Here is a 15,460-nt window from a genome sequence, read left to right as displayed (position 1 = left end):
ATAGATGATATTTTAATTTGAAGTTATTTCCAACAGCGACACTGATGACCTTAGCAGCTAATGAGTGGGCGCATTTCACTACTATGTCGTTTTTCCTGGGTATAATATCATATATATAGTCAGATAGTTGCTCATATTCCATTTGTTCATAGAAGTCATTTAAGATGATTTTTCGATTGATGTAATCATCTTCAAAGAATTTCAAATGCAGAGGGAAATTGTTTACATTTTCCAATGCATCAGCATATGAGACCGTCCTCTTCGGATAGGAGAGTGTGGTGCCATTTGTCAGCTGACGTTTAGGTATCATCCCACCTGCAGTTTTTGACGATGAATAGGATGTTATCGTGCCACGGCCAGAAACTGACGTCCAAATTCTTGGTTGTTTCCTGCTGGCTTGACATCCTTGTTTTTCAAAGGATCCTTGATTTTGTTGTGTCGCTCTTCGACCCTGTTTCACTGAATTAGGTCGTGGCAGATGATCATCTGGAATTACGACAAAATAAAGTTGCCTCAGGATTTTGTCATTTAAAATCCACCGCTTAAGTTCCAGGCGATCGTTCTGGTTTAAACAGTCTATTGCAGTTCCACCTTTAATATTCCTGATGTTACTGATTTTGCTGTTGAAAATATGAAGGGAAGTTATATTACTAGTGGCTTGTAGATTTTTCATAATTTTATTCCTATACAACAGCAGGGGGAAGGTTTTACCACTTGTGGTTACATTTGCTGTGGTCCGTTGCTTTCGCTTTTGTCTTTTGTTCAGTACTTCGGTGAATGTACCACTCTCGAGATCATCTTCGGTATCTTTGCCATGGTTTTCCAAATTTCTCCCGGTTTTTGATGTTTGTTGCAGGGACATGTTATACAGCCTTTTCTGTATATTAGTTCTATGTGGATGAGTCTTCTCATCCATAGTTTCTCTTGTATAATCCACTTCTTCGACGGTAACATACTGGCTAGTATCACTGTCATCTTCTGTATCCCTTCTTTGGTCCGATGCTTGTATTGACGTTGGCGTGTGGTTATTGGGAGTTGTCTTATGCGTGATATGCATTGGCACCTTAGCCTCAGTGGTGTGTAGATAGTTGTTTTGTTTATTCGTTGAGCCGTCCTTACATTTCCACTGTTTTGTCTTGTTATTCATTTGCCTCAGTGGTTGGGACTTTTCCTTACTGCCTGTGAGTTCATTGTTTTTGTTAATGCCAAAGACTTCCTCGATCTCCCTCTGCGATTTCTTGTAACATTCTTCAGTTTGTGTGATTATGTCAACTCCAGTGGGATGATTCCAGTCATGCCTTTCGTCAGTTTGCTGTGTTTGGGTGGCTCTTGTTGTAAGAGTCTTCTCTTGGTCACCCAACCACAGTAATAGGATATCAAGCCTCTTCTTCGCTTTTTTCCGGTGCGTCGCTGGTATCCCATATTTGAAATTCTTACCCACTCCCGTAGTGTAATTTATGATTTGAAACAAGTCCTTGATGATGTCATCTACCTTGAAAGTTTTTCGTGCGTTAATAGGAAGCACTTGAGGATTCATTTTGGCGTTGCAGGATTTGTCAGTCCGTTCATGAATAGTTCTCCCAGCTGAGCTAGGTGATATCTCATTTGCTTCTGAGGATTCCTTTTCATCTGTGTTCCGATTTTTGGAAATATCCATCGGATCTCTCTTGGAGTCGGGAGGTTTATTCCACTTTGGTCTGTCTCCATGTGACGATTTATCCTTAAGAAAAGGACTGAGGCTGCTATATATGGCCTCCCTTTTCTTTTGAGAAATGTTCTTTGAATTTTTAGTTTCTCTACTGGGAGAAACGATATCATCCATATCTTCTTCCTCTAATGGAGCCCTGAAGAATTTGGAGCTCAAGGATTGGTCTTTGTAATCAGAAATTGTATGGCTTCCCCTATCGCCATTTGTCTCATAATTATTTAGGGAACTATCAGCTCCTTTTCTATCGAGTATGTTCATTTGTTCTTCGGGGATCAGATCTATTAATTCATCCAACAGCTGACGAATGGAAGTGTCAAGTTCCGAAACTGTATTAATTCGGATCATGCTGTTGATCATGTCGTGAATCGAATACAGTTGTTGATCCTTTGAACTCTTGCTTGATGTTGTCAATGGACTATGTGTTGCCGTTGATTCATTTTCCTCTCCTATAATTTCTTGTGAGACACCGTCTTTGTCTTCATACTGAGTCTGCCAGTCCTCTGTAGATACAATTTGTTCATCATCGTTTAGTGGGGGTGTTAACTGTGTCGAGTTCAGAAAGCTCTCCGTATCCATATACGAGTCGATCTCTAAGCTATGAAAAGTTTCAGACCCGTTTGAAATCTCTACGGTGCTGTCGGCTTGTTCCTCGTCCGACGATGAAATCATTATTTGGAGGAATCTATCGACATTTTTGTTCTTATTTTTTACCCGGGGAGTTTTCTGTTTCTTATGATGTTGTAACTCAATGGAGTCGTTGATCTTTTTATTTCTGAAATAATAGCGTCCGTCCGCAGACCTCTTTGGGGTTGACAGCACTTTTTCCGTTGGTGGGGGTGTCTTTTCCATTCTCACACTCTCGGATATTTCAGTTTCAATGAATCTTGAGAAACCAAAACGGAACGTATGACCTGGAGTAATATCATGTGTCAACACAGACTGCAGCGTCAATTACACTATTCGAGGAGAAAACGGTACGAATACGGGACAATTGGTCAATGAAAGTCATTTTGATCGGGACACATGGTCTCAAATTACAAAACTCTAATCGATATAGTATATCTTTATCGTTTGGCCGCAATGTTTACATAATTGACCAGGGACTCCTGGCACAAACAACATATTTTGAAAAATCATATAAAAACTTCAATTAATCGTAGAAATTCGGTTCTTGCGGCGGAACAATGCAATCAAAACAGATTATCCAGGCAAAATATTGTGCTATTTTTAAGGACAATTCGTAAAAAATTGTGTCGCTATAAAGTTACACCATGTTAGACTCTCGTAGGAACCATTACGAGAAAAATTTCAAACGATTGTAAATATTTAACAACTAAAGATATTTCGATGCGGTTTGAAGAGGAGAGAAATACACAGGTCTCTTAATAGGAAATTTTCAAAATTATGGTCAAAATAAACATAGAAAGGATTCAAAAAAATTTTTCTAATAGACCCCATAGACTTAACATGTGCAAATCAAAAATTCATATCTCTAGAACAAAGTCACCGAATTGAATCCAAGTTATCTCAAATTGTTCCTCTGGTTATTACCCTTCTTATTCGCAGATTTAATTGAAGACAGCTCACCGGGAAATTTCAGGAGACCATCTTTAAAAGTCACACTTGATCAGTGACGTCATCAACGTTGTAGCTCCATTAGAAGCCACGCAGCTTCCAGTGTCAAATTTAATCGTCCGTAACTTTTTAACGCGACGTCAAAGAAACACCCGGTAAAAAATAAAACGAACCGCGCACTTTATTAAATCCAACAGCACGTTACTCACAATCAAAAATACGCTGGCACATTTCGAAAGAGATACGAACACAGGAGCTTTTCCTCTCCCTGCATCTTCATCCATCCATCCATCCCATCGCCCATCCAGTTGAGAACCGGAACACCTTGATCAGTTCCTGGGGGCCTCTCGGTTGAGGGCCGGACCACCTTGCTCAGCTCCGGGGGGCCTCTTGGTTGAGGGCCGAACCACCTTGATCAGCTCCAGGGGGCCTCTCGGTTGAGGGCCGGACCACCTCGATCAGCAATGAAGAACTTTGACTGTGAAGATTGTTTTATATTTTGATTCCGGACCTGCCGGAAAACGGATTCAAATAATGTAGATTATTGCATTTTAACAATTCAGCCTAAGGCCAATAGATACGGTAGTAAGACGGTGAACCGTCCTACTAGAGGGCTTCAGTTGAACAGAACAAGATTAGACGAACGCAATGTGAGAGACAAAGAGGGAGGAATTTATACTCCCCTTTTACAAGAAGTTTGGGACCACATGTCCTCGCATGGCCTTTTCGCCTCAACAAAATTATCGAATTTGCATATTCATGCGTCACTATTATAAACATTACAATTTAATTACATTGGAATCTGGCAACATGACATAATCCGGAGAGCTGATCAGACTCTCCCGATTATGTAAACATTACTAACATAACAATATGAAATGAATTGTTCCGACGGAGGTCTGCAGCCCCCCGCCGAAAATAAGTGAGTACAACACTATATTTTCGTATCCGCACAACGAGACTTGCAACAACTCCCCCGGGAAGTTCTTCGATAAAAATAATTTAAACTGGGCTAAGCCTCGCCCAACTATACATATATTGGATCAAACCCCTCCACGAGAATAGCGGCATCGTCGTCATGAGGGAAATTAATTTATGTGGGACATCAGTAGCCCGACCTCTGGCCCGTTCTCGTTCGACAGCCGAAAGACCCCACCCGCCGACTGCCGAACTAATCGAACACTCTGGCCCTTACCGGTTCGCCAGTGGGTCCTCGGGTGGTTTCCGGTAACTGAGAGGTCCCTGGGGTCTAAAATAAGAAGGAATTTCCCACATAACGACAAGACCACCATTAACGTAGAGGGATCGGATCCCGATACGTTACACAAGCAGCTTCCACGCGTAGCCAAAGTTGATCTGGTGTGGCAGCTGGGGATGTAATCTGAGGGGTCAATCGTTGAGCAACCATGGACCACATGTTTTCCATCGGCGAAAGATCCGGAGAGCGAGCTGGCCAGAAAAGCAATTCAATCTGGCGATTGACGAAGAACCTTTGGACAATGCGTGCCACGTGTGGCCGCGCATTATCCTGTTGAAATATGGCTGTGGGTAAGCCCTGAAGGTAAGGAAGGACAACTGGCTCCAACACCTCGGAGATGTAGCTTACAAAAACAAGTAATATTTTAAACAAGTAACCGTTTTGTTGTCTGAAATCCATTTAAAAATATACAAGCTTAAACGATTAATTTAACGAAAAATGCAAAATATACTTACTCTGGAATTAGAGATTCAAATTTTCTTCATAACCACGCGGTATCCGAAATATCACACAGCATCGCCATAGCTGGTTTCTTCCTGTCGTCGGCCTTCGGATAGTCACGTGACCACGTCAGCTGTGACGTGTGCAGGGGCTTTGTATATAGGAGGTAGTGGTCGTACCATCCTGCATCCAACGATCACATATCCGCATTGCAGTTGTTTGGTTTCGTCCAACACGAATACCGATTTCCCTGAAAGATAATCCACAATCTCGGTAGGCCACTATCCTTCCTCTGTCGAACTCGGATACTTGATCAAAAGATGATCGCTGTTTTCTACGAGGCATAATTGATCGTTTTTTTTGAAAAAACCACAAGAACAACACAATTGCCGTACTTCAAATCGTCGAAATCTCCAAGCCTTAAATAGCGCTTTGAAGTGGCGCCACAGGCGCGCGTGATGTGCGTCTGCGCTGAAATTCTAATCATTTGCATATCTCGCCTCCGCTAATGCATGTTGTAAATTTCATATTATTTGCATGCTTCCTTCAGGGTGTTGCATTTACGGTGGCCATCAGTGTATTTATTGATTAATTAATATGGGAACAGTGTTAATTACATTAATAAGCATTTAATTTTAATTCAGCATTAGAAGTTTGAATGATTTTTCAGAGATTTTATTGTTTTTAATGTTAATACTATTTAAAACAAAAAAAAAACCAACGGTTTAAACAAAAAAACCCTGGTTTTTCGGTTTTTTTTTTAAAAAAACGGTTTGTTTACCAACCCTGTGTGTAGCGCTGCCATCTGTCAAGAAATAGACAGCAAGACCTTGAGGGAAATTTACGTGTTTCGTTGCCAGCTGTAAGGCCCGATATCAGGTATCTGTGCTTTAAGCATCAATCACAAGTTTCATATTAATGATTAATCGAAGAAAACTTTATTGATGTATTTTTACTCAGTGATTTTTCTTGTAGTAAACTGCATTCTGTACTTAAGGAAGGGTGCCCCAAGTTTTTAATCTTATTACCCGAGGGTTCAGCGAACTTTTTTCTAAGCTGTGCCGTAAACAACATTTAACAGTGGTGAGAAGGGAAGGGGGGTTATCAGAGTAATTAACCCCACCCCTCCACAAGACGTGCAGTTAAATTGATTTGTTTTTGCAATTTTGGGAGAAAAATAAACGGAGCCTGAAACCACATACACACAAGGTGCACAAACCTGTGCTGTGATTTTTTTCCCTACCAAATAAGGAAAAAAATCACAGCACAAAAATGTCACATCTCAGAAAGTTGTAAAAAGCCTCCCCCTCCCATTATAAAATTATGTCCGTTTAAAAAGTATACCCCAGACAGTCTCTGGAACCATTCTGCATCTGGGGGGGGGGGGTCATAAGTGGAGGTAGGGTTGAAAGGTTATATGGGACAATCATCCCTAAGGGAAAACCGCTGAAGCTATAAATCAGAAATTTGGTCAGTATTTTTATAATACAGAAACTCACTAACGGGGCCGCAACTAGGGGGGGGGAGCAGGCGGGTCTGGTGTCCCGGGCGCTGGACCAGAAGGGGTGCAGAATTCACCCTTTAACTGTATCTTCTACATGGCAAGGGGCGCCAAAATGCCGGTTTGCCCCGGGTGACAAAGTGTCTAGTTGCGCACTAAGACAGGATTTTTGAAAATTTAACCCCCGAGGGAGTCATGAGGAGTTCGAATGTTCTATGGGGGAAATCATAGCTGAACAATTTTCAGCTTACCTAATCCACGTGAGCAAAGCCATAGGTAACATCTCATCACTAAATATACCTTTAAACTTTACACATGTGAAAACTTGTGGAGACTTTTTTTCAAACCCTTCTGAAGAGAATTGTGTCGCGACATCTTCTACTGCATCAAAAATTCTATGAAAATAATCCCATTCATCGAAGCCCACAATTAATTTTTTTCCATGTTGTCCCAGGCCAGTCCTGGTCATTACATAAAGTTATTTAACGGTTAACAAGCTTAATTCGTTCCACCACCGTGTTCTTTATTCGAAACAAACTTCTTCATCTATATATTTAAAATTGATTTTCTGTGTGTGTAAACTGAAGAGCCAAAAAAACTGGTACAGGCATGCGTATGCAAATAAAGAGATATAGAACCAATCAGAGTATGGCGCTGCGGTCGGCAACGTCTCTATAACACAACAAGTGTCTGGCATAGTTGTTAGATCGGTTACTGCTGCTGCAATGGCAGGTTATCGAGATTTAAGTGAGCTTGAACGTGGTGCACGAGAGATGGGACATAGCATCTCCGAGGTAGCAATGAAATTTGGATTTTCACGTATGACCATTTCACGAGTGTACCGTGAATATCGGGAATCCGGTAAAATATTAAATCTACGACATCGCTGCGGCCGGAAAAAGGATCATGCAAGAACGGGACCAACGACGACTGACGAGAATCATTAAACGTGACAGACGTGCAACCCTTCTACAAAGTGCTGCAGATTTCAATATTGGGCCATCAACAAGTGTCAGCGTGCGAACCATTCAACGAAACATCATCAATTTGGGCTTTCGGAGCCGAAGGCCCACTCGTGTACCCTTGATGATTGCACGACACAAAGCTTTACGCCTCGCCTGGGCCCGACAACACCAACATTGGACTGTTGAGGACTGGAAACACGTTGCCTTGTCTGACGAGTCGTGGTTCCAATTGCTTCGAGCTGATGGACATGTACGGGTATGGAGACAACCTCATGAATCCATGGACCCTACATGTCAACAGGGGACTGTTCAAGCTGGTGGAGGCTCTGTGATGGTATGGGGCGTGTGCAGTTGACGTGATATGGAACCCCTGATACGTCTAGATACGACTCTGACAGGTGACAGGTCCGTAAGCATCCTGTCTGATCACCTGCACCCATTCATGTCAATTGTGCATTCCGACGGACTTAGACAATTTCAGCAGGACAATGTGACAACCCACACGTCCAGAATTGCTACAAAGTGGCTCCAGGAACACTCTTCTGACTTTAGACACTTCCGCTGGCCACCTAAATCCCCAGACATAAACATTATTGAACATATCTGGGATGCCTTGCAACGTGCTGTTCAGAAGAGATCTCCACCCCCTCTTACTCCTACGGATTTATGGACAGTCCTGCAGGATTCATGGTGTCAATTACCTCCAGCACTACTTCAGACAATAGTCGAGTCCATGCCACGTCGTGTTGCGGCACTTCTGCGGGCGGGCGGGGCCCTACATGATATTAGGCAGGTGTACCAGTTTTTTTGGCTCTTCAGTGTATGTTCTCTATACAAATCTACAATTTTAGATCGATCGTCACCAAATTTTGCACATATACCAAATGGGATCCGACTTGAACGATAGGCTACTTTAAAATTTTGTCAGAGCAGGGTAAATGCCCCAAATGGGAAAAAAAATGTCGGGCAACAATGGTTTTTGGTCCTCAACAACCACTTTCCGAACGTTTACTTTGGTTACCGTGGTTCCCTAGCAATGCGTTTCAGACGTTTTTTATGCCTTTACAATAGTTTGTCACTTCTCTAATCCTGTTAGTATATGTATAATAGTTTATGCCTTTATAATGGTTGGCCACCTTTTCAATACTCCCAGTAATGAGGCGTTTTGAAGAGACATCATAATCATCATCAGCATCGCTTTGAGGGTCAGGAAAAGGGTGATCCTCATAGAAATCAGTGTTAAAATTGCCGATTTTACTGTAGAAATGCAAAAATTTGGTGGTGTTTTCTGTCACATCAATAATTCAAAAAATTGTATTGAATTTTCGATTTTTGAAATATTGAGTTTGCTTAGGAATACGAAGCCCAGGAGATTAAATATGAAGTAATTATCCGGACCTATTGCTACAGCTTTATTGGGTGGTTCTTTTCTACAGTATTTTGCACAGATTCCCACATTCTACATCTCTCTCTAATCTCATTTTATGTGAAAGAGAAACTTCTCCTTTCTTCTCTCTTCCTCAGAAGATACCATCCATAAACTCTTGCAGGTGTGTGCAAAATAGATCCATCATTTCATCTACCGTCAACTCCTCGACATTTTTCCCCACTAGTTCTTGCAACTCTAGTCCACGGTCTTCCCCAAGCACACAATCTTTTCGACAAGTATTGGCTCATATTCATGAGCTAGACCCCTTAAAGTCACATTCAGTAATGCAAATCAACCTAGTTTCCTCCAAGTAGAACTTGAAGAAAACTTCATGCGCATGTACGCATGGCTACAATGCTGTATCTAGTTTCATATTGTAAATATTAACACTCACATGTGTGTAATTTTCCAAGTGAGGCACGCTTATGAGACTTTAGGGGAGGATATTATACTTTGGGGAGAATAATTATACGAAATTCAATAACACGTGTATAGGTGAAAGCAAAAAACCATCAGCTCAGTTGTGATAATGTGAAAATAAATAAACGAAGAGCAAAATTTTTGCTTGTAATGCGAATCATCGCTCATCAACCTAATTTTTTTCTAAATTTTTGCTTGTTATGCGAACTGCTTGTTAACCAAAGTTCCACTGTATATTTTTGTAATGTAAGATTTTTTCTTTTTGTTCCAATCTACATGATTCTCCCCTCGACCATATGATATTGGGTCATTTTGTTATACTGCTCTTTTTTTTTTGTTTCTGCATGGTTTTTCTTTCTGTTCCTGTATAGCTGTCTCCTCGCTTCAAAGAGTCATACTACCCCTAGCAGAAAGTGTTCATTCACCCACGAGAACAGCAATGCTGTGTTTAAAACAAAAATAAAAACTGATTCTTTTTTTCTTTTTTTTTGAGTGAAAATTTTTGTTAAAATCAATCATTGTGAATTTGGAACAAATGAAAAAAATTATAAATTTATTTCAATTTGACCATGAAAATCAATTTATAAACTTGTAACACCAGAGAAAAAAATTATCGATCACTGTTTCAAAAAATGTGTTAACTCAAATTATGAAAAATGAAACTGTTTGCACAAGCTCAAAGTAACCAGACAATGTATAAAAAGTGAACCCAATGGGTTTTTATAATCACAAATTTTTCTGAAGTGTAAAAGATATTTCACTTTTTTTCTTCTTCCAGAAGATATTTTTCTAATGATTTAAAAAAGCCGGAAGTCAAAAATGATTGGTATTGCTTGCTGCGTCCACCTAACTTCCGGTTTCAATGTATAGTGTAACCATGCGTACCACTTTCAACAAAAATGTCCCGTTTCTGGGCTTTTCCCATCAAATTCGAATTCCACATTTTTTTCGCCATTCCTCGCTCATATATCTCTGAGGTTCCAAAGAAAACTGGAGTTCTCCGTCTGAATGATTTATTCGTGGAACCCCCATCCTAAAGCAGGGCATCTAGGCTGGGATCTTAGACGGGCCACGGACTAGACTTTTTACTATAGTAACAGAGGTCATGTCTGATGTTCGGGGCCCTCTATAGTGAATTAACGCAAATTAGCAGCCTCTGAATCCCAACCAAGACCGTATCCTTAACACCAGAGACATCGAGAGCGTTTTGAACTTGCAGATTCTTGTCTTGTTCTTATAGAGGAAATCTTGATTTCTAAATCAGTTCGGGGGCGGGTTGCTTGGACCTATATCACAAACTACCGAATGAGCAAGGGCGTAGCGAGGGGGGGGGGGGACTTGGGGCCCTAGTCCCCCCCCCCCGAAATGTGAGAAAATGACCGAAAAAACGGAAAAAGATAGCCAAATTCATTGTTCTGTCACTTTGGCCCCCCCCCTGAAATGAAAGTGGTCCCCCCCCCCGAACGAAATTTCTGGCTACGCCCCTGCGAATGGGTGAGCCACATGGCTCTCCCATGAAGGAAGGTCCCACAATGCACCCTAGCTGGAGTCTCGGGAGGAATTTTTTTCAGATTTTTACCATATAAATTCACAACAGATGGGGGAATTGGGAAATCCTGCCCTGGTACCCACAAAACATCTCAATCCAGAAGCCTTGTTCGATGACGTGGGGCCCCATTGCTGAGAAATACTTTGCAGATAAATTATATTGAATGTATGCTGTACTGTATTTTTATAGGGAACATATGAACAACATGCAAAGCTTGTTGCAGCACTTTCTGCGTACCGCAGACAGGGCTGTAACTAAGAGTGTAGATTATTGCTGTCGAGTGTAGGGGGGGCTGAAACAAATGTAGTTTTACATTATCTCCACAGTGTAAAAGTCGATAACTTTGAAAGATAGTTCTTGTTTCTCCTAAAATTTGCTGTCCTCTCAAAATTGCTGCCCCAAGACCAAATTTTTTTGTGGAAATATCACAGCGTTTTACATGCCGCACATTATTTTTCTGCAATGACTGATGAAGTGTACTGATATTCAAATAAAACTTAATTTCTTTCAAATTAATTCCCTGGACCGACAGAGCCATTTGAGGCCCCTCCCAATAAATTCTGTGAGGGGGCTGAGCCACTCCCCCCCCCCCATAATAATTTCTGAAAAACAATGCAATGCACCCACTCTCCTGCATACGCGCTTGAGTCTCGAATATACGGGACGACCAGCAATTTTCAGCCCCACCTCCAATGTTTCCTTCATGTGGGCACCTCTGCATGCCCCCCAACATTGGTGGGGCTGACAGGGCCTCCAGCCCAGAGGTCCTTTTTGTGTGTTTTACGTGTTTTATTCCAGTTCTGTGTTGTTTTCTTGCTTGTTTGTACTTGGTACATTGTCATCCTTGATTAGTACCATAGTGTGTATCAATAAAATACTTACTTTTTTACTTGCTTTTTCCCTTTTTTTGGAAGTTTAAAGCTAATAAAATATATTTTTTGACTGAATTTTTTTAATGAATGCATTGAACTGAGTTCATCATGTGTTCTTTGCTGTTTTTCAAAATCATCAACAAAAACAAATTTAATAACTAAGTAATTAATTATGCCAAAAATCAAAATGACGTGCTATTCCAGCATAGCCTGATAACTGCTCAATATGATACCATAGCTAAGTGTGAGATGGTGGTGGTCAGAGGCGGATTTAACGGCGTGCGGGTGCTCAGGGCCCGATTTCTAAAGCGCCCAGAAAACACAAACTTCACACTTTTTTCTAATTTAAGGACCCAATATTTTCTTTTGCGCTGGGGCCTCAACCAACTTTAATCCATCACTGGCAGTAGTCAAACCTTTCAAAAGGAAGGGTCAAATGACAAATAAATGCTTTAACAAAACGTCTTTTTTGTTGCAATCTTGGGAATTCACTTTTTTTTTTTTTATAAAATTCTCTGCAATAACTCTTTTCTTACCCCTGATTTCCTGTGCCCTGCCTCTTCCATAGTAGGGCACAGTGAGTCCAAACAGGTTACACAGAACTAGAGATGCCCCTGCCTCTCATATACAAAGCCAGAACTATAGGGGAATAAAGGGAGCAACTGCCCCTGGAAAAAGAAATATTTTCCAAGTCTGCCTCTCATAACAAGAAATTAAGGTTTAAGAAAAATATCATAGTAGATTTCCTTACTTCCTTATTCATTGATCAGGCAAAAGAGATACGTGTACCTCTATGAGAACTTTGTACAGGTGAGGCCTAACATATGTCATGCACTTTGAAACATTTTTATTTACATATTCTCACCCCATGAAAATAAAATAAAATCAAACCTGTCTCATATCTTCACCACCTATATTAAAAGCTTGAGGAAAAATCCACTTCAAATCATTTCCAAGTTTTAGTCTCAGGATAAGAAACAAAGAGGTATCTAATCCTCTTGATACACAGTCATGATTATTGCTGACATCGGCTTCTGTGGAAAGATAAAATACACAACAAAAAATTTATAATAACAACCTCATAGAGTTACAAACATAAATAGGAGCTTTGTTTGTTTGTCTTATGAACAACTGAAAATTACCAACATATTTGTTTGGTGCAAGCCAAATTTGTAAGTAGTTTGCATGACCGTGAAATATTGTTAACTCCAGCAAAGACTGAATGAGTAGTCTGAAATTATAATGCAGACACCATTTTTCTTACAGATGCCAAACTTCCAGATTCATATAAAACAGGGGTGGCCACCTTCTTACTGCTCAAAGGCCAACATAATGGCCAGCTGCAGTGTCTGAGGAACGCACCAGGGACAACACTTTGGTATATAAGCCGCACCAGTAAGATGACTCCGAAAACTTGCAGATTTGTGTCTGTCATAAGTATTATGGGAAAAAACGGGCAATTTGTCATTAAAATTTTACCCTGGACTCCACTTCTTCATAAACTGATACATATTCATTGTTTATCTCGATCCCAGTTAATAGATACAATGCATAAAAAATGACTCTTTTGACTCTTTAAAACAATAGTAATATTATAGGGTCATTCCACTTTAAATCAGGCACGGTCGCCCAGGTCGATAAGATATTCACCTAAAGCACAAAGGATGTTCAGAGGTGTCACGTGTTCGATACCTGGTTCATCCTTGTTAGAAAACTTTCCTGACACAGGATTACAACAAAAATGGCGACATGACTGCAGAAAAAATTTGTACCGCAGGGAGTCCCCCATCGAGGGGTTAGCGTACCAACCTCTCAGTGAGTATAAAAAAAAACAAGCCTGCCATTCGGAATTGGCAATAAATTGTAGGTCCCAATCTAATTAGCCCTCGTGTGCAGAAAATGACTGTTGTGCGACAAAAATGATGAATGATCCATTTCAAATCACCTGGCAAAAAATGCCAAAATGAAACCCCTAGTCTCAGATTGCAATGATTTTTTTTATTTGTTACTTTTACCATCCTTATTAACCGTGTGAAATATTATTTGCATATCTCCCAAACTTTTTGAGGCTCAATTTTTAAGAGGCATTGCTTGAGAAAATAAATCATAACTTTTTCAATTTTCAATATATTCAAGTGAAGTTTTCACCAAAGTATTCACAAAAACATACAGAATATGAATAAAAATAATTCATACACTTAATTTGAAATTTACATGCAAAAAATTATGTAAACTTTGTTTTTGTGGAATTTTTCGTTAAAAAAAATACAATTTTTCTAACGTATTTTTAGACCAGAAGCATAACAGTTATCAAAACAACTTTTATTTTAAATTTCTCCAAAATATATGAAGTAAAAGACAGGAGAAAAAATAATGTTTTTTTGACCGTTAATATATTTATTCTGGCTCGCAACACAAAATGCATTCAATGAAATAAGACTGGATCGCTCCGATTTCAAATCATTCAACTAGATACTGAAATGCAACCCATCATCCCAGATTCCCATTATTATTTTTTGTTTATTTCTTCTACCATCCTTGTTGACCATGCAAAATTTCATGTACATATCTCAAAAATTTTTGAGAAAAAAAATGTCTTCTAACCCCATGGAATGACGTCTCTAAAGCTAACCATTCAAGCAATATTATTTATGAAAATATATCATAATTTTGCCGATTTTCAATACATTCAAAAGAAATTTTCACTAAAATGCTCACAAAAAAATGCAGATTATGAATAGGACAGAAAATTTAAACCTTAGAGCAAAAAAAAATTTAAATTAAATTAAATTTTTTTTTTTTTAAAACACAATTTTTTGAACACTTTTTTTGGATGCACAGCATGAATTAATTTTTTTTTTTAAATTTAATAATATTAATATATTAAGAAAAAGACTGTAGAAGAGTAAACATTATTTCGACAGTTAATACATTTGAGTAACAAAACACAATTGTACTTATATAACTACATTAATTGTAATTGTATATTTTTGACTTAATGTAATGATTCATGGTTAATAAAAATTAATTAATATTTTATTTTTCATGTACGCTTATACATTTATTACAGTATTCACTAAATTAAGTTTCATGAGTAGTTAATGCAATAACTCAAAATATTTAATAAATTTTAAAATTCTAAGATTAAATGAATTCATGAAATAATTAGAAATGTTAATGCAAGGTCACATCAGGGTTGGTGGAAAAAAAGTTTTTTGGTTTAAATCAGTGTTTCCCAAAGTGGGCAATATCGCCCCCGGTGGGCGATGGAATGGTCCAAGGGGGCGATGCAACCTACTGATTTAACATAGGATCCTATGGGTTTACGTGAGTTGGGGGGCAATGAGAGGAAAAAATTTCTGATGAAGGGGGGCGATGGAACAAAAAGTTTGGGAGACTATGGTTTAAATCATAGTTTCCCAACCTTTTTTGCCCCAACGCCCCCTTCTTCAGAAATTTTTTTCTCCCACCGCCCCCCCAACGCAATCTAACTCATAGAACCCTATGCTATACCCTTAGCTTCTACCGCCCCCCTGGAAAATCCCATCGCCCCCCAGGGGGCATAATGCTCACGTTGGGAATCACTGGTTTAAATTCATACTTACAAGAAATTCATTTATTGTTGAATAAAATAATTTTTTAAATTAAACCTTCATGTTCAGATTCTTAGAAAAGTGTTCTAATTCCAAACAATTAAAAGAATGATTAATTTCACTTTTAATTGATCTATAAATATTTCTTA

The 15,460-nt window shown here is 39.4% G+C and overlaps 1 protein-coding gene across 8 annotated transcripts in view; it reads right to left on the bottom strand.

The window, feature by feature from the left end:
* The window catches only part of mRpL46 (mitochondrial ribosomal protein L46), a 101,022-nt gene that overhangs the window by 23,452 nt on the left and 62,110 nt on the right, over positions 1 to 15,460 (bottom strand). For all 8 annotated transcript variants that reach the window (XM_089254680.1, XM_089254682.1, XM_089254686.1 and 5 more), the window contains one exon: positions 12,610 to 12,752. In XM_089254680.1, coding sequence (XP_089110806.1) covers positions 12,610 to 12,752 — 143 coding nt within the window. The remainder of the gene's footprint in view (positions 1 to 12,609; positions 12,753 to 15,460) is intronic.

This window comes from Pholcus phalangioides, unplaced genomic scaffold (assembly GCF_987345545.1).
Source record: "Pholcus phalangioides strain wild (caught in Gottingen) unplaced genomic scaffold, Ppha-v1.0 ptg000042l_1, whole genome shotgun sequence".
Lineage (NCBI taxonomy): Eukaryota > Metazoa > Arthropoda > Arachnida > Araneae > Pholcidae > Pholcus > Pholcus phalangioides.
This window is presented reverse-complemented; position numbering and strand designations above follow the sequence as displayed.